Consider the following 20,646-nt stretch of genomic DNA (forward strand, 5'->3'; position numbering starts at 1 on the left):
ACTATGATATTTTGCTTAGCAAAGTGCAGTTCGCGTATAATGTAATACAGGCTTGCGACTACAGAGCATATGTTAGCCCTGTAGCTATCTGAGAAGAGCTCGATTCCTGGGAGAAGCTGAGTGATTTCATACTGAGCATAGCAACGTTCAGCTTTGGGGTGCGGAAGTGTGGTTCTCAGCAAACCCTGATAATGGAAGAAAAGGTGAAATAAAGAGCTATAAATTGCATTTGTAACAATGAAACAGAAAGACAAGTATATACATTACTTCCTAAAGTGCTTAGCACATGCCTAGCACACTGGACCCTTTAATAAACAGTATTTATCATTCATATTATTATCATAGGTTGCAAGTGCTTTTATTCCTCAAGATGGGCCTTTTAAATTCCACGGTCATTGAATATTTATTATTTTCAGAAGAAATTAACATTACTTAGGTTATCATTTGTTGGGAGGCAATTTTATATTAGGCACTATTGTGAAGTTCTTTATTTTTATTTTTGTATTAGTTTCGGGTGTACAAAGCAACATAATAGTTAGACATTTACTCCCCTTACAAAGTGATAACCCTCCTCCCCCAAATTTCTACCCTTCTGACGTCTTAAATAATTGTCACAATGTTGCTAAATTCTTTATAAATGCTATCTCATTTAATCCTCATTTAACCTACCCCTACAAGGAAAGATTATTATCCACTTACACACGAATTTTTTTCAATAAATACCTGTGCTGTTTTCAATCTGCAGTTGGGAATCCATGGATGTGAAAATCTGACAATATGTATTGATTTATGCTTTTTTATATAGAGGATTTGAGAATCCACAGATTTTGGTATCTGTGGAGAACCCTGTAACCAATCCCCAGCAGATACCAAGGGACAACTAAGTGTTGGGGGAGTCAAAAGTTATATGCAGATTCTCGACTATACCTCCAACACTCCTGTTGTTCAAGGGTCAACTATACTTATTTCCTAAAACATAAACAGCATTCTGAACAAAGAGTATCAGAATATAAAAAATGCAATATAAGGAGTGAGAATCAGGTAATCATTCCCTTTGCACCCGTGCCACATGCACCTCTTCTCTTTGAAGCACAGGCAAGAGGTGAATGGAACATAAGAAAATTGAAAAGTCTGGCCTTACATTCAGAGAAGCCTTTTCCAAAGATCTTATCTATCCAGATTTCTTAAGCTATCAGACTCTTCTGATACACAGAGCAAGGGTGTCCGTCCTTCAAAGTAAACAGAACCTTTAGTAGGTTGAAAAGGTCCCGGCTACATTTCTGAATCTGAAAATGTCTTGTATTTCAGATAAAAGCTCCTTTCTTCTTCAGTAGAGTCAAATCCAGATCCTAAGAACTGCAAACACTCTATGTACTTCTGTAGTCATCAACTTATTTCTTACTTTCATTATATGGTATATCATGCAATTGAGCAAAGCTTTATTTAGAGATGACGTAATCCATGGCAACCCTTTGGAGCCAAACAGACTGACTTTGCTGCTCACTAGCAACATGATCTTACTAACGACAGCAGACTCAGTTGACTTATCTGTAAAATTCCTTCTTCCATAGTCTAATGGAAAAACTGACTCTGCTGGACATTAGAGGTGCAACTGCCACACAGGTTCAGCCAAAGAAGGAAAGATGAGCTTATGATATTTAATCAAGATTCATGCTATTTTCCTACCTGAATATAAGTAGAAATTTTATTTTGTGAATATGATAAACTTACTGACTAGTGAATGGTCATGCTACTGTAGAAAGATATACATAAAGTGTTACCTGAAAAAGTAATGCAGACAAAATGCAACAGTCAGTTCTCTTCTCAACATCCAACATCTTAATAAATCTAAATAAGAAAAAGAAATAGATTCATAGACGATTTTTCAAAAATGTTTTTATATAAATAGAACTCTAATACTCATAGATTTTCCAAAATTATAATAGTCTTTGCAATTCTAAAAGTGTTACTTTCTCATATAAGATCTAGAACACCAAAAAACAAAAAATAAAATGAAGAGTCACCTATAATCCTACCACCTAAACATGATTACTGACCGGTAACAATTTGGTCAATATCCTTCTAGATTTTTTTTATATATAATTATATACACACATTAAGACTAGAATTATGCAATATGTATTATTTATAAACAAATTTTCCATTCATGTATATAATGAGCTACATCATTATTTTACAGAACTTTAATATTTTTATCATATGTATGTACCATAATATAAAAACAGTCATCTCCATTTTGATGTTTTCCAATGCTAAGATAAACATTGTTGTACCTACATTTTTGAGCACTTGTCCTATTAGTTCTACTGGATAAATCCGTAGAAGTGGAATTTTGGGGGGAAAGGAGATGCATAATTTTAAAGTTCTGGATGAGTATGGTTAAATAATTCCCTCCAAAAGATGGGTGTATTTTCTCTCCAGCAGTACATTATGGACACATTGATGATATTAAGTCTCTCTAGCATAGATTAAGGTGATGTCTCTGAAGTTACTACCATCTCATTTTGTGTCCCTTAGAAGAGTTTGAGTTTTCTTTATATGGGTCTTGAAACTCACATTTGCAGTTATCAACCACATTACCTTCTTCTAAGTCTTATTTAGATAAAACCAGTCATCTGTACTATATTAACTTAATTAACTAATGTCTGAGTTCAGCTTCTCTGTGTGTCTATGAGAGAGTGGGGAGAAGAGTTTCTTCTACTCAAGGAGTCTCCAAGAACAGCCAAAGCCCCTGTAGCATCATATATCCTGTGGAAGTCAGACTCCGGCTGGATAACCAGGAAATTACTTTCAGTTGAAAATCAGGAGATAATAACTTCAGAGACTCAGAGAAGCTGAGGTGCCCAGTGGCAGGAATGCTACAGTGAGCTTTTCTCAGCTTTTGTAGTATTCTCTGCTGCCAAGCTCTACTAAGTCATGAGCTCAGACTTGTGTGGGGATTGATTGATTGGTCGATTGTGTGTGTGTGTGTGTGTGCACGCGTATGCGTGTAAGGATGCATTCCTTTCCAGATGTGCAAAAAAAGATCAAACCTGACAAAAATTTTAAAAACTGCACTGTTTAATACTTTTTAATGAGTTATTTCTTACTTCCCCTGCCCAAAGATGCTAATTTCCGGAAAACAATGTGGTTATTAACTAGTTATTATTTTTTTTTAATTTGCTGTTCAGTTCAAAATACTGAACAGTTCAAGTTTTGGCCCACACCCTATACATAAGCTAAAAATGTAACTGGAGAGGTGAAGGAAACCTGTACCTCTACTCCCTCCATACTTCTTAAATTTTTCACAATAATCAAACATTTAAGATATTTGTGAATGCTAACCAGATATAAGGTACTGTAATAGATTTTCACATGTCATGTGTGGTAGACTGAATAATGGCCTCCGAAAGATATCCACATCCTCATTCCCCAAATCCATCAACATGTTACCTTACATAGCAAAAAAACCCAAAGACTTTGCAGATGTGATTAAATTAAGGACTTTATAATGGGGAGGTTATCCTGGATTATCCAGGTGGATTCAGTGTAATCACAGTGGTCCTTATAAAAGAAAGGCAGGAGGGTCAGAGAAGGAGATAGGTGGAAATGGGTGGGTGAAGAGTGAGAGAGGAGAGAGAAAGATGACAGACAGTTGGTCCCGAAGACAGAAGATGAGCCATGAGCCAAGGAATGCAGCCCCTAGAAGCTGGAAAAGACAAGGAAACAGATTCTCTCCTAGAGAGCCTGGAGGGACAGTCCTTCCAACACATTGATTTTAGGTATTCTGACCTCCATAACGATAAGATAGTAAATCTGTGTTGTTTTAAACCACTAACTTTGTGGTAACTTGTTATAGCAGCAGTAGGAAATTAATATGGTATGTGAGATGGGCTAAATGTTGTGTTCTTCCCTTTCCGTCCATCAAATTCATATGCTGATTTCCTAACCCCCAGTACCTCCAAATGTGACTATACTTGAAGATAGGATCTTTAAAGAGGTAATTAAGTTAAAATGAGGTCATTAGGATAGGCTATAATCTGATATGACTGGTACCCTCATAAAACGAGGACATTAGGACACAGACATCTGAGGACACAGCAAGAAGACAACCATCCAGAGATGATAAAAGAGGCCTCAGAAAAAACCAACCCTGCCAACTCTGTGAACTTTTTAGCCTTCAGAATTGTGAGAAATACATTTCTGTTGTTTAGGCCACCCAGTCTTCCGTACTTTATTGTGGCAGCCCTAGCAAACTAATACAGTTTGTCATGTAACTGTCAAAACACCAGGGTTTAAAGATAAGGACATTGAGGCTCAGAAAGAATGAGTAACTTGCCGAGGGGTCACAGAGTTAGTAGGAGGCTTTTGAATTAGCCCCAAGGCGGCTGCCTCCACAGCACTATTCTTACTCCCGTACCAACTGTCCATTCTCACATTAATTCATTCAACATGTAGTTACCGAATGCCAACTCCAAGGCACTCAGGATACATCGGTGTACAAAACAAAGATCTTTGCCCATGTGCTGCTCATATTCTTGGAGGGGGAGGTATTTTATAGAAAGAGGAGAGGGCCATAAACAATAAACATCACAAATATGTAAATGGTATAACCCTCTATGATATGGACACAGCGGCAAGAATCCAGTGTGTTTAAGGTATGGCATTGTACTTGGCACAGGTGGGCACCCCACAAAGGGAAGCTATTAGCTATTATGCAGGTCATTCCATCATCACACTCACTGGGCTATCTTTGCCGATATGACCGCTCCTTGCAAACATCCCCAAATGCCAACTTTTGACAGAAATTCCTCACTGTAGTCTTTGGAACCCGGAGGTGAACAGCTGTCGGTGGCACTGGTGAGCGAGGTGCCCAACTCTTTCCATGTATGTAGCACATCTTGTTTTCTGAATATGTCATCAAGAGCTTGACACCAACATTTAAAAGCAGCCCTAAAACAGAAACAGAGAATCCCGCAGTACATTTTCTGAGACCTATGTCATTAAATGTTTCCAAAAGGGAAAGCGAATATACTAAAGAAACATTTTAATTAAAATCTATACCATTTATACATTACTCATAACCATGTCTCTCAGGTAGCATTCGATGAGTAAAATGTAGCAATATTATTGAAGAACTAAAATTTATGAAAGACGGTATTTTTTCACAGTAATTTTAAAAAAAATTTCAAGCAAACAAAAACTTCTCCCTCATTCTATAGACTCCTAAAAATCTACCTTTTCTTTCCTGCGAAGACAAGAAGACTTCCAAGTTCATGCAACGCTTGAACTTTAAGACTTCTTTGATTGCTGGCTTGGAGAACATCTGTATTTTAATCAAGTAAAAGAACAAATATCAATTCCTGGAAAATATTTCCTTTATATTCACAAAATATTTGAAACTGCATTATTCCTTAACTGTGTACATAAGCAAACTGCAAACTAGTAGTGCCTTCAAATGTCACACTATACACACACACACAGAGAAAAAGAGCAAATAATGTTTTCTATTTGAATATAGCAGAGTGGGAGATTGGATCTAACAGGTAGGAAAAATGGAGAAAGTAAAATAAGAGTCAGGCAGGTAGAAATGATTGAGAAGAGAAATGCAGAAATGGTGTGCAAGGGCTGGGTGCATATGGAAATGACATGTGTGGCTGGAGTATGGTTTTCCTGGGAGGGTGATGAAGGACGTAGAGGTAAGATTACAGAGGCTTCTGAATGCCTCATGGAAAAATGTGGACATTATCCTATAGCAGATGGGAAGCCTCAAAGGATTGTTTCTGAGCTGGATGTGACAAGATCACAGCCTATCAGCTTCTTCCTTTTCTTTTTACCCAACCGCAAAAAAAAAAAAAAAAAAAAAAAAAAAAAAAAAAAAAAAGCATATCTTTAATATCACCTCAATTTTTTTCTCATGGAGGGTGTTCTGATAAATGCATGCATTCAAGGATACGTAGCCAAAAAATTCCAACCAACATGGCAATGGTTTCCAATGAGGGCACTCTGGTCCCCAGAGGGTATTTTAAAAATCTAAGGAAAGGTTTTTCGTTTGTTGTCCAATGGGGCATCTCTTGGTATTTCGTGGGTAAAGACCAGAGAAACCAGATGGCCTGTGATGCACAGACCTTGTCCCTCAGTGAAGAAAAAGGTGAGAAACCTGTTTCTAATTATCTAATATCTAACTTCATTTTACACATAAAAAGGGCATATGTGCATATTTTCCAATTGCTCTAAATTTTCCAGAAATGCAACCACTCACTGTAGTTCTCTGTTTTGTTCAGATCTTTATTTAGATTTATTTGCCATTTTAGAAAATCATGTCACCAAAATTAACAATGCTGGTTACTACGTGCCACCAATATAAACATACCGGAACCACTCTGCATTTGCAGCTGTCACATTCCTGGGGACCCTACATGCAAGATATGAGCATTGGGCTGCTTCACTGTACCTTCTACTGCTTGAGTACTTACATGCAAACAATAGCTTCTTTTATTACAAAGTGATTTTGTCTGACTTAGCCTTTATTTTATATTTAGAGCATCATATGGATTTGGGGGAAACAAAACATGTAGGAAGACTGTAATAAACATAAATTTTATTCCGGGAGTAAAGGGGAAATTACAAAATGTCTGTTATAAAACTGGGACACATTGGATCTACAGCATGGGTTGAGTATATACTGCTGAGTTTGTAAAAGCCAAATCAAGGGGAAAGGCAAGGAAAATGAAATCAGCTGGGGCAGAGCAAAAGAACTTGACAGTGGCCATATCCCAACAAGCAGTTCACAGATACAGTTAAAGAGGAATGGACAGAAGGGTGGCCTTGAATCTCGCAATGGTGACAGCCAGGCTGGGAAAATGGGTAACAGGAGATGCTAGAAGCATCTTGTCTTGACACTGTAACATCACTGCTACAAGGGTCTGATGAAAGAGCCTCTGTTTAAGCTCTTTCGTAACAATAACATGTAAAGGCCAAATGTAATCTCAACATTCATGCAGACAATAATATTGACAATGAATGCATAATACTAAATCTTACCAATAGTTCCATAATAAGAAGAAATTACAAGTCCAAGTTGTGAATAGGGAAGTTTGCTTTTCTCCACTGAACTGAAAACTCTGAAGTGTTCCTGAGAAAGGTCAGGGGGTGTGGGCATATGCATCTCTTCTGTCCCCAGGCAAAATTCCACCTTTCCAGAAGTAAATTTCGAATTGTTTATATCCCCTTTGTCTCCTAAATTCATGAAAAAAATGAAAAGGAAATTTAGAGTAGAAAAAGAAAGGTTACTGATTGGGAAGAAAGGAATAGAAGAAATGGAAATAGACAAGAAAGGAAAGGTTTTGTAATATATAGCTGAGGCTTATTTGCAGTTTGAGGGGCATTGTTTCCTTCAACTTAGAATCATTTCTGAAGAGCCCAGAAGAGTATGGATGGGCTCTAGAGTCAAGTTGTTAAATAAAGAACATTACAGAGAAGCAGTCTGCCAGAATGTAAATGTTGAGATAATGCTTTGCTTCTGTGGGGATTGGTGGAAGTTACATTGTTTGGGTTTGCCTTTTTTTAAGAGCTTCCATCTGGAAGACGTTGGTTTGTCTCTGGGACAGAGACCTCTGAGATAGAAGCAACACATAGGTAGTTCTGATATAAGGGGGAAAAGTGGGAAAGAGCTGCCTCTTTCTTATAAGATCAGAGAACACACTACTTTCTAAGGAAAGTAGTCAAAGGTTGCAGACAGACAGAAGCAATTGTCTATAGTCCAAGGATTAGGGATAAACTGCTGAGAATATTTTGGTATATGTTACCTGCCTTTGAGTTGGCTCTCTGACGACCCTGTGAATGAGTGACGTCTACAGTGTCCTGTCCTCACCAGCCCTGCTCAGCTCACACCTATGGCTCCTTTAGTGGAGTCAGTCCATCCCATACTTGTTCTTCCTCTTTCCTGATGCTGCCTATATTTCCTAGCATTACTGTCTTTTCCAAAGGCCCCTGCCTTCTCATGATGTGCCGGAAGTAAGACAGCTTCAGTTTTGTCATTTTTGCCTCCAGCAGTGTTTCAGGCAGGATTAACTTGCTGTAGGACCCACTTGTCGTCTTTCTGGCGGTCCAGGGTATCTGTAGTGCTCTCCTCCGAAACCATATTTCAAATGAATATTTAATTCATATTTCAAGTGAATATTTTGCTACCAGGTCAGATTCAGAGTGAATTGGTGTAAACCATTCTTAGGAATTTTATCTCCTTCTTTAAATTTATGCCCTTAACCATCGTTAATGCATGCCATAATTGAGAAAAGTTCAAACAAGATATGGGGAGTTAATTTAATGTAATGTGAGTCAGTGGAAAATGCAATGAAAAACTGTGGGGACTGATCATAACAAGTGTTTTTTGCAGGGGTCATCAATAACATATACATACATACATACATACATACATATATACACATATACATCCGTACATACATAAAACTTCAGTCAGTGGTCGTAAAAAAAAATTGATCAGATTTCTAAAAGATCAGTTCAGTGGATATTAGCATCTTAATTATATATGTTTAAATCTACCTTTAATAACTTTAAGGTATAATTATTTTAAGTTTATTAATTTAAGTTTATTCTTTAAGCTTATTTTGACTACTCTAATAAATATGAATCATAAACGTAGATTAAGATTTTAAAAAATTTAAATAACCTAAATATAGATAAATTTGAGTATACTCTTCTTGGAGGTTACCACTTAGCCATTCAAAGCCGTATTTTGATTAAGTTCAGAAATCAATAGATGTTGAGAAAGGAGAAAACAAATAAATGTAATGTAACCAATGACAGTGTCTTGTTTTATGCTAAAAAATATCTCTAAGATCAAAACCTATGGTGCTAATAAGAAATTTTATTGATGCTTATGTTAAAATGCATCCATTTCTTTGACACTGATAAAGTAGTATTTTAGTAAAAAGTTCTATATCATTAATTCAGTATCAGTCAACTCATCTGCTTACGGAAATTAAACAAAACTACAGCCATACAGGCAAAGAAAATGATAAGAACACAGAGGTACAGACTCAAAAAATTAACAAATATTATTTGTGTATCTACTCTATATAAAGGGGTATTGTAGTTTCACAGACAGCATAAAAGCAGATGAATGAGACAGTGCCTTGGTTGGCATAGTGTTATAGAGAGAAGAGGCAATCCACTGGGCAAGAAGGAGAAAGTGAAAGGCAGCAGTGAGGGGCCACGGAGGCACTTACGGCAGAATACAGTAGATCCGCAGGGTGGTATCCCCACGTAAATAAAGAGTAACTGATATAAAGCAAGTCTTTTACCTTGTGTCTGGGCAAGAAATAATGAAAGCAACTTTCTGCTGTGTCGGATTGATCTGTTATGATATTTGGATTTTTCCAAGGTCTCTCTAAAGCATCTCAAAGTGTCTGTCACATCCACAGGCACACAGACGAGCTCTTTGGCTTGGCTGTATTCTGAAAGGAAAGGGAAGAGTAACACTGGGGATGAAATGCTGCAGCAAGCCAACTCGTAGTGAAAGATTCTAATTCAGAAAATTCTTGGTGCCAAACTAAAGCTGCTAAATTCAAAGCCCCCGAGTCTGTAGCAGGTGTTTCAACATTCAAATCAATTTTTTTTTTGGTATATTTGAAAGTTCTTTAAAAAAAAAAAAAAGAAAGAAAAAAGTTAGGAAACTTTTGATTCTTATGAAATGCAAAATACTTTAGATCTTGCCAATTTTCCTTATGAAGCTTCTACTTTTTCCTTTTTTTTCTTTGCTGATCATAAAAGATGAAATAATCTACTCTTTTCAGCATCCTCTTCAAAGTAAGGGTACCTTGGGAAAGAGATGAAAGGAAGAAACAAAAAAGCTTGGAGATGGCCAACTGCTCTCTTAAGGAAAAGCCAGTTTTCTCATCTTGGAGGATGCAGAAGAGAGGAAGACGGGGCCATAAATGGGCATGAAACCAACAAACAGGCCTGAAAAATGGCTAGAAAAGGGAGATGGTGGCAGAGAGTTGCTACGAGGTCTCTGGAAAGGAAATGACCATACAGGAATTAGGTTGCAGCTTTGCGACATACAACAAAAAGCAGGCATATGAGAAAGAAGAATTACAGACTTCAGATGAATAACAAAGGAATTTACTTCTTCAACAAGTTGAACAGGTCAAATACGCCTATAAAACCTGAGGTCTTGATAGTACAGCAACTTGCTAGGGAACAGAGCTAATAGAGGTTAAGAGACAAGGCCTGTGCCCTTGAGAGTTTACAGTCTAGCTGAAGATATGAAGCATGCCATCACTGGAGCATTAATATGACATTTACAGAGAGTGTCTGATTACATGCTAAACTGAGGGAAAGATGGAGGAGAGAGATCAGGGTAGAGAGGAAAGGAGGAGCTAGAAAAACTTCATGGAGGAGAAGATATGCTGGCTGTGTTTTAGAAGATAAGGAAGATTTGATTGGGCAGAAAGAGGCAAGGGTTTTTTTCAGATAGAATAAGAATAGCTGAGTTGATTGAGCACTTACACTATACCAGGAACTATTCAAAGTAATTTATGGACATAGTCACATCAAACCCTAAAAGCAACCATAAGAGGTATGTACCATTATATCCTCATTTTACAGACGAGGAAAAGAAGGCACAGAGAAGCCTGGTAGCCTCCCCTGGGTCACAGAAAAAGTCTGTGCAAGGAGAGGTATGGCAGCAGGAGTAAAGGCGGTGCTTTAGGGCACAGTGAGATGACATGACCAGTCCTGCAAAGAAGGGTTGCCAGAGGCCTGAAGCCTTCACTGAGTGGCCCTCTTTCTCTCTAAAGGGGAGCTGAGCAAGGGTTTTGACTAGGACCTTGACAGAAAGATTGGTATTTTAGGAAGAGTCAGCCAGCAGTTGCATGCACAGCAGACTGCAACAGAAAGAGGTTGGTGACTGAGGGACTGTGACAACATTGTGTAATTTGATCTTGAGTAAAGTAACAGCAATGGAAACAAGGGAGGGACACAGGGAACTTTCCAATGTTAGAAGCGACAGGAGAGTGGTTAATGGGCTATGTGGCAAAATATAAAAAGGGTGTGGAAATTACCTCTTCCCCATTCTTTAAGGGCCAATGACCTTGCTTCCTACCTCACTAGAAAAAAATGAAAGCAATCCAAAGGGATTTTTCCACAAGGCCCCACCACTATATCTATCCAGTCCCCAACACCTGTGCCCATCGATACACCTCTAGGGCATTACTCCAGCAGTTCTCTCTCTCCAAAACATGATTTTTTTTCCTCTGCTGAACCATTCCCAAATAGCAATTTTGCTGTTTTTCACCTATCTTTAAAAAAAAAATTAATTTCATGTTCATTGCAGCATTATTTACAATAGCCAAGACAAGGAAACAACCCAAGTATCTATTGATGAATGAATGGATAAGGCAAATGGGACACACACACACACACACACACACACACACACACACACTGAAATAAAAAAGAAGGAAATCTTGCTATTTGTGCCACATGGATGGACCTTGAGGGTATTATGCTAAGTGAAACAAGTCAGACAGAGAAAGACAAATACTGTATAATCTCATTTAAATGTGGAATTTAAATAAAGCAAATACAGATTCAAGATGGCAGAATAGGTGAATGCTGTGCTTACCTCCTATCACAACCACATCAAAATTACAACTAAACTACATAACAACCATCACTGAGAATTACCTGAAGTCTAGATGAACTAAAGACCTACAACTAAGGTCATACAGAAGAAGCCACCTTGAGACTGGTAGGAAGGGCAGAGACGTGGAATGGGCTGGTCCCACACCCATGTGTCACCATAAAAATTGGGAGGAATATCTCGCTGCAGAAGTCACCCCAGAGGAATAATGGGTCCCAGCCCTACACAGGCTCCACAGCCCAGAGTTCCAGTACTGGGTAGAGAAGTCTCCATAACTTATGGCTGTGAAAACCAGTAGAGATTGTGGCAGTATGAGATGAGACTGGCTGCAGTCCCAGAAGCTCCTCGTAAAGGGCTCTCACACAGACTTACTCACTGATGAACATACTCGTTCTGAGTTCCAGCACTGGGGAAACAGCTCAAAAGACATCAGGGACATAAAGGGAAGAAGTGAATTGTCTGGCTCTAGGGCAAGGCAGGAGGGGCAGCTATCAAATAAACAAAGGTGATGGCAGAAGCCATTGTTTCTTTGTTGAGCCCTCTCCACTCCCAGCATGCAGATGCAGGTGGCTGTCATATTTGCCGGGCTATGTTAGCCACCATCAATCTGGCTAACACTTCATTCACTCCACCCTGGTGATTCTGAGACCCCACCTCACCCAACTTTCAGGCACACCAAAGCCACTTCTAGTGGCTTTTCCATCAAAATGGCCTGTTTTAGTGCATGCTGCAGACTTTCCTAAAACCTCTCAAAAGTTCACAAAACCAAAACAAGCAGCATCTGACTTTGGCATGTCCTGTACCTCTGGCTGAGATGCCCTAAGCTGGGCACTAGCAACAGCTGGCCTCAGTTTAATTCTTGGCCTATCAAGGTACCTCCAAGCCCAGCATGGGTGGCAGACTTCTGTGAATTGCTTTGTGGAACATGCCAGGTGACTACAGGTAGGCCACAAACTACAGCTAAATTTGACCTGCAGCAGTTCCCCTCCCAGGAAGCCCTCAGTCTGGCATGCCCAGTGGCCAGCTTCAGACCATGCCAGAGCATCACTCAGCTGCTTCCAAGGATGCCACACACAAAGGGCAGACTGGGCAGGCACCAGAGCCCTGCTAAAGTGAATCCTGCTCTGTAGGGTCAGCCCCTGTACCACAACTCCTACACTGTAGAGATGGCCAGTCCCCACAACTAATCAGCCTGAGGCTCAATCCCTTCCACTAACGAGCAAACAGCAACCAAGGCTCAACTACAACAGGAGGTCACACACAACCCACATGAGGGACACACCTGGAGCACCCAGCTCTGGTGAGCAGGGAGATGGCACCACTGAGCCCTACAGGACACCTACTTACATAAGGCCACTCTGCTAAGACCAGCACGCACAGCAGCTCTACCTAATACATAGAAACAAACACGGGAAGGCAGCCAAAATGGGGAGACAAAGACACATGTCCCAAACAAAAGAACAGAACAAAGCTCCAGAAAAAGAACTAAACAAAATGGAGACAAACAATCTACCAAACACAGGGTTCCAAACACTGCTTATAAGGATGCTCAATGATCTCAGGGAGAACTTCAACAAAGAGATAGGAAACATAAAAATGGAGATAGAAAATATAAAAAAGAACGAGTCAAAAATAAAGACCACAATAACTAAAATTAAGAATACATCAGAGGAAATCAACAGTAGATTAGATGAAGCAGAGGATAGAATCAGCAATTTATAACATAAGGAAGAAGAAAACATCCAATCATAATAGCAAAAAGGATTAAAAAAAATGAGGAGAGTTTAAGGGGCCTCTGAAACAACATCAAGCATATCAACATTTGCATCATAGGGGTACCAGAAGGAGAAGAGAGGGAACAACTAATTGAAAACATAGTTGAAGAAATAATGATTGAAAACTTCCCTAACCTGGCAAAGAAAATAGATATACAAGCCCAGTAAGTGCAGAGAGTCACAAACAAGATAAACCCAAAAAGGCCTACACCAAGATACATCATTATTAAAATGCCAAAGGTTAAATACAAAGAGAGAATATTACAGGAGCTCTCATAAAACTATCAGCTGATTTCTCAACAGAAACTTGCAGGCCAGAAGGGATTGGCAGGAAATATTCAAAGTGATGAAAGGCCAGGACCTACAACCAAGATTACTCTACACACCAAAGCTATCATTTAGAATCGAAGGACAGATAAAGAGCTCCCCAGACAAGAAAAAGCTAAAGGAGTTTATCACCACCAAACCAGTATTACAAGGAATGTTAGAGGGACTTCTTTAAGCCAATAAATAAATAAATACATACATACATATATACATACATACATACATACTATGAATAATAAAATGGCAATAACTCCATATCAACAATTACTTTCAATGTAAATGGATTACATCCTCCAATCATGGATGGGGGTGGGGGTGAGGGAGAAGGGGAGGGGATTAGAAAGCACAAATTGGTAACCACAATATTGTCACGGGGATACAGAAGACAGTTTGGGGAATACAATCAATAATGCTGTAAAGATTTTGTGGGGTATCAGAAGGGCACTTGTCTTATTAGGGAGACCACTTCATAGATGGTGTAGGTGCCTGACCACTGCACTCCTGAAACTGAAGCTGAATAAAATTATAGTCATGTCTACTATAATGTATACACACACACACACACACACACACACACACACACACACACACACATACATATATTTTTTTTTTCCCACAGGATATAGAGTACAGCCTAGGGAATAGAGCCTATGGAATTGTAACAGCTATGTACAATGTCAGAGAGGCAATAGATTGGGGGAGGGGGATTATCACTTTGTGAGGGATGAAACGTCTAACTATTACATTGTTTTGTACACCTGAAACTAATTAAAAAAAAAAAAGATAGGGCAGCTGAATGGATAAGAAAACAAGATCCTTATATATGCTTCCTAAAAGAGACTCACTTCAGATCAAAAGACACACACAGACTGAAAGTAATGGGATGGGAAAAAGATATTTCATAAAAATGGAAATAAACAAAGCTGTGGTAGCAATACTTATACTAGATAAAACAGACTTTAAAACAAAGGCTATAACAAGAGACAAAGAAGGACCCAGTAATCCCACTTCTAGGCATTTATCCAAAGAATCCCAAAACTCTCCTTCGAGGGGAAGTGCATTCCTATGTTCACAGCAGCATTGTTTACAATGGCTAAGATGTGGGGGAAGCCTGGTGTCCGTTGATGGATAAGTGGTAAAGAGTAGGTGGTACATATATACAATGGAATATTGCTCGGCCATGGAAGGAAATGGGTTCTTGCCATCTGCAGCAGCATGGATGGACCTGGAGGGTACTGTGCTGAGTGGAGTAGGTCAGACAAAGACAGATGCAATGTGATTTCACTTACATGTGGAATTTAAAGAACAAAATAAACAACCAAAATAGAAACAAACTCATAGATACAGAGAATATTCTGACAGTTGCCAGATGGGTGGGGGATTGGGAGTGGCTGAAAAAGTAGAAAGAATTAAGAAATACAAATTGGTTATTACACAGTAGTCATGGGGATGTAGGGTATAGCATAAGGAATATAGACAATAATATGGTAATAGCTATTGTAGTGCCAGGAGGGTGACTTCTAAAATTCTATAAATGTCTAACCACTACGCTCTAAACTGAAATTAATATAAAATAATGTTGAATGTCAACTGTAATTGAAAATTTAAAAAGGGGAGAAAAAGGTGAAAGAGAATAAGAGGCTCAAATTTCCAGGTATAAAACAAGTAAGTCATGGGGATGTAATATACAGCACAGGGAATATAGCCTATAATATTGTGATAGCACGGTACAGTGTCAGATGGTTGCTGGGCTTATCCTGGTGATCACTTCGTTAGGTATACAAATGTTGAATAACTATGGTGTACCCCTGAAACTAATATACTATTATATGCTAGCTGTGTTTTAATAAAAATCTTTTTACAAATAAATAAATAAACTGAAAACATGACACATAGAATAGACTGGTGGTTGCCAGAGGTGGGGTAAGGGATGGGCAAAATGAATAAACTTCCAGTTATAAGACAAATCAATTCTGGGGCTATGATATACAGCATGGTAATTATACTAAATTTCTGAAAAAGAAAGAAATAGTTTTAAAAAATAAAAAAACTTTCTCTTAACCCTACCTTCCCCTCAAGATAGCATCCTATTTTTCTGTGCCATTTTGCAACAAAACGCCTCAAAATGGTCTGTATTCATTGCTTCCCATGCTCCCTTGAACCCATTCAAATCAGACCCCAAGGGTCTTCTTGTAGCTAAATGTAGTGTTCCATTTTTAGACTTTATCTTACTTCAATTTTCAGCAGCATTTGACTCAGTTAATTACTCCCACCTGCTTGAAATACTTCCTGTACTTGGCTTAAAGGTCCTTTTCCAACGTCACAGGCCATTCCTTCCTAGTCCTCTTTGCTAATTCATTCTCATCAACCCAACCTCTTAATATTGGGAAAACCCCAGCTCTATACTTAAGACGGCCTCTCCTTTCTTCTTAATTTATACTCACCCCCTAGATAATCTCATCTAGTCTCATGGTTTTAAGTATCATGTGTATGCTAGTGGTTCCCAATTTATACCACTCTCTCCTAAAGTCCAGACTCTTCTGTCCAGTGATCTACTCTGCTGTGTGCCCAATAGACATCTCAGACTTAACAGATCCCCAACTGATTTCCTAATCTTTCCCCCTTAAACTTGCTCCTGCCACAGCCTTTCTCCATCTCATGAAAGGATGGGTCCATTTTTCCAGTTGCTTAGGTCAAAAGCTGGAATCATCCTTGAGTTCTCTTTTTCTCTCCTGCTCCAGATCAATTCTCAGCAAATCCTACAGGCTTCCCCTTCAGAAAATAGCCAAACTCCGCCCTCCACTACCACTTTCACTGTGTTCCAAGAACTCATCATCTCCTTTTGAATCACTGTAATCATCCTGATAACCAGGCTCCCTGTTTCCACCCTTGCCACTCTCAGCATAGCAACCAAAGACTCATTTTTAAATGTAAGTCATCTCCTGTCATTCCTCTGCCCGAGACCCTCCATTGGCTCCCCCATCACCATCACCAAAGCCCCAAGTGCGACTTGTAAGTCCTGACATGAACTGGCTCCCCACGACCACTCTGAACCCTTCTCTTACTATTCTCCCCTTCACTCCCTCCCAAACCAGGCATGTTTTCACATAGGGCCTTGGCACCAGTGGTTCACTTTGGCCTAAAATCTTCTTCCTTCAGACACCTTCATGTTTTGCTTCCTCAGCTCCTTAAGGTTATTGCTTAACTGTGAACTTCTCAGTGAATGCTTCTTTGATCACGCAATATAAAACTGTAGCACTCTCCCTTCCCAACCTCTTTGTTCTCTGCAGCACTCATTATCTTAGGACGTACTATGTGTTTCACTTGCTTATTCCTTGTCTCCCACCACTGGAATCCAAGGGATTTTTGTCCATTTTGTCCGCTGCTATAACCCCAGGAGTGTAACAGTGCCTGTTACATGGTATGTGCTCAATAAGTAATTATTAAGTGAATGAATGAATGACAACAGTTTTCAAAATGAAATGGCTAGGATAAACTTTATCAATAATCACTTTATAGGTTTTAATCTCAACTGATCCTCATAGCACTTTACAGACTACTAGGGGTAGACATCACTCACACTCTTCAAGAAGGAAAACTAAACTTGAGGGACATTCAGTTATTTTAAGACTTTATAAGAGACAGAACCAGTGTTCAAGTCCAGCACCTTTCCTAGAGAATTCTCCTAAGGGCATCAGATCTTGGGTAATCGGCAATGACCCAGATTTGAGGCACAGAGACACTTTGAGAATAGGACAGAAATAAGCCCAAGAAAGGTTAATAAGAGAAGAAGCCTGGGGTCCTGTGAGCCCAGGGAGGTTCTGATGGAATTAGTAACTCAGGGTTACATTGTATGGCCAAAGAGATGACATCTTTCAATATACCCTAATGTCTAGAAACCCTGGAGGCTCTAGACAAACCAGAAACATAGCTCCATTGAGAGAAGCATTTGTCCCCCCAGCAAGTTCACTCCGACATGCTTTCCTCTCACACGTTTAAGAGAATCAAATACTTAGGCCACAGTATCTCTTATTAATTCCCCCAAGCTCTCATTCTTCTACCGCACCAATTTCATTCTCCTGCCCACTCCATCCTGTCCCCGCCCTCTTGCTCTTTCAATTGCCCTGTCCTCTAAGCACGCACAGTCCTGCATGACCCTGAGAAGACATGCCCTATGCTTGCCACCACCCGCTCACATACAACACCCTAAAGATGATAGATTTCTGCTCTGTTTTTCTTGCAAGAATTCATGAGCTTGGCTTTTATCTTCTTCTCCTTAGAGATCAGGGAAAGAAGTCAGCAAACAAAAAGGAGGAAGCTGGGGCCGCGGTGGCTCAGGCGGTTAGAGCTCCATGCTCCATGCTCCTAGCTCCGAAGGCTGCCGGTTCGATTCCCACATGGGCACCTTCAGCTGAGCTGCAGCTGAGCTCCTAGATGGCTCAGTTGGTTGGAGCACATCCTTTCAACCACAAGGTTGCCAGTTCGATTCCTCGACTCCCGCAAGGGATGGTGGGCTGTGCCCCCTGCAACTAGAAAACGGCAACTGGACCTGGAGCTGAGCTGCGCCCTCCACAACTAAGACTGAAAGGACAACAACTTGACTTGGGAAAAAAAAAAAGGTCTGGAAGTAAACACTGTTCCCCAATAAAGTCCTGTTCCCCTTGCCCAATAAAATCTTCCAAAAAAAGGAGGAAGCTGGAAGCCCTCACACATTAATATTTTGAGATAGTTACTTTCTCTAGGCCTTCATTTTAAATATCTGGTACAAGTGGGATGATAATATTTACCCCTGAAGACCATTATTTTCACCTAAGTGTGACGTGTCCAGCACGGTGCGTGTTGTGGAGTAAGCATGCATTAGATAGAGGCTCACATGATCACTGTTAGTCATATATTTTTAAACTACATAGTAACGCTTACCGGTACAATGCCCATTGCTGGGCACTGAGAAGATACGGGTAGACACAACAGACATAGTCCCTGCTCTCGCAGAGCTTACTTTCTAGAATAAAAATCACAAAGGCACATGGGATATCGGGGGTGATAAGAAGGGTAGGAGGATGGGAAGATGTTTATCATCTTTAAAACAGGGGGACTGAATAAAATCATCCTGCTACTTTGATCAACTATCTGCTCAGAAATCATTCCTTTTTTTTTTTTTTTTTTATAAACTGTAGTTTGCTTTCTGTTTTTCCTTTTTTCAAGCCCTAGCATACCTTTTTCTGTGGTCTGATTAGGGTTCTGCTAGTGTTTTGTGGCTGTCTACATGAGAGAAATGATGCAAAGCAGTGAGGCCTTATCCTGACATCTGTCTCAAGGGGGTTCCTCTCTGAAAACTTACATGGATAATTCAAGAAACTATTTCAAAGCCACTAATAGCCTCGACAGTTTAAGATAGGTGAGAAGAAGAAGAGGTGAAGGAGGAGGAGAAGAGAGAGGAGAGGGAGAGGAAGCAGGAGAAAGAAAAGAATTACTATGTCTCCCATTGTCCAATGTAGACATTAAAACTGAAATGCCAATCACTACTGAGAGATGGGTCCACCAAGGAAAACTCCCAGAGAGTGATACAAAATTTGTGCTACTTTCAACACATTTGGTCAATCCAAATGCCCAAAGGCAGTAATAAAACACACCTGCCAAAGGGTGGAAAATTCCAACATACCTGAAGACTGAATAACCCTATCAGAAATCTTAAATACCAATAAGGTCAAAACTCAAAAAAGAGATTTCAGACAGAATGCAAAAACAGCTGCAACACAAGACATATCCATAGAGTTATTTCCCCTATGAAGTTTAACAAGCAGGCAAGTTACTCACCCATACAAAAAATAATCTGTAAAGTGAGGTATTCTCACTTCTCCAAATCCTACAGAGACCTTACCAAATTACATATGCATTATTAAATAGTTAGAGGGAGAATAGAATGTTTTTAAATAATGAGAACAGCAAATGTTCCTAGGCACTGGAGCATTACAATATCTGTTCTGAAGAATTAAATGTAGCAAGCATAACCGCCAAATGCTGTTATGCCAAAGGAAAATGTATGATGTTCTAAAGCAGCAATCTGGTGTGGAAAACATCAAGAGTATACTTGGTCTTTTAAAAGAACTGCAAACATGTCATGGTGACGTACATAAGACCCACCATGCTAATAACCATGTTAATGACCTGAGTTCAGTATACTGAAAAAAATTCAGGGTTCTAAACACTTATCAAACAAGCCCAAGTGTGGGCCAAAATTTTGTGCCTAGTCACAGAGGTCCTAGAGTCTTATAAAGGGCTATAGGTTGGATGCCAAGATTTTAATGATAATGGCTCAATGAGAAACCTCTAATTAGTATGCAGGATTATCTAAACATTATCATACTACTGGTATCTATCACCAGAAGTCAGAATCAAGTATCATCTTCCCATGACCACTGATATATAGCAATTTTTTTTCTTGAGTGCTATAAGGTTAAGGAGAGAGTCGAGCCTAAAAGGGCACAAATGGTGAATAGGCCTGGTAGCTCAGTGGAGCACTCATGGGCTGACCAATCAGACAGAACAGGGTTTGAATCATAGTTCCAGTACTTACTAGTAACATTTAATGTTCTCATCTGTAATGGAAGCATAATAATATCAACCTCCTAAGAATGTAAAAATTAAAGAAGCTAATGATTATAAAGTGCTAAATACAGTGCCTAGCCCAATTAATTATTGCCATTATATATTTTTTTAGATTTTTATCTATTAAAATATACTTGCTCTAATCACTGCTCAAACTGGCTATACTTCCACCACTGTTGAGAATCAACCCAAAAAATCACTAGCCTGACTCTACTTGCCTTCCTTTCTGCCTACCTACCATCTTGCCTTTCCAAATGTAACTCGGACAAC

General features: G+C 39.4%; 1 protein-coding gene across 1 annotated transcript in view; it reads right to left on the reverse strand.

Annotated features, from left to right (window-relative positions):
* CFAP54 (cilia and flagella associated protein 54) overlaps positions 1-20,646 on the reverse strand; it is a 249,277-nt gene that overhangs the window by 95,702 nt on the left and 132,929 nt on the right. The window contains exons 40-45 of the mRNA XM_081060278.1: positions 9,324-9,476; positions 7,045-7,239; positions 5,239-5,326; positions 4,744-4,953; positions 1,782-1,848; positions 3-185 (exon numbers count right to left, since the gene is read on the reverse strand). Coding sequence (XP_080916404.1) covers positions 3-185; positions 1,782-1,848; positions 4,744-4,953; positions 5,239-5,326; positions 7,045-7,239; positions 9,324-9,476 — 896 coding nt within the window. The remainder of the gene's footprint in view (positions 1-2; positions 186-1,781; positions 1,849-4,743; positions 4,954-5,238; positions 5,327-7,044; positions 7,240-9,323; positions 9,477-20,646) is intronic.

Source organism: Rhinolophus hipposideros (genome assembly GCF_964194185.1).
Source record: "Rhinolophus hipposideros genome assembly, chromosome: 9".
Lineage (NCBI taxonomy): Eukaryota > Metazoa > Chordata > Mammalia > Chiroptera > Rhinolophidae > Rhinolophus > Rhinolophus hipposideros.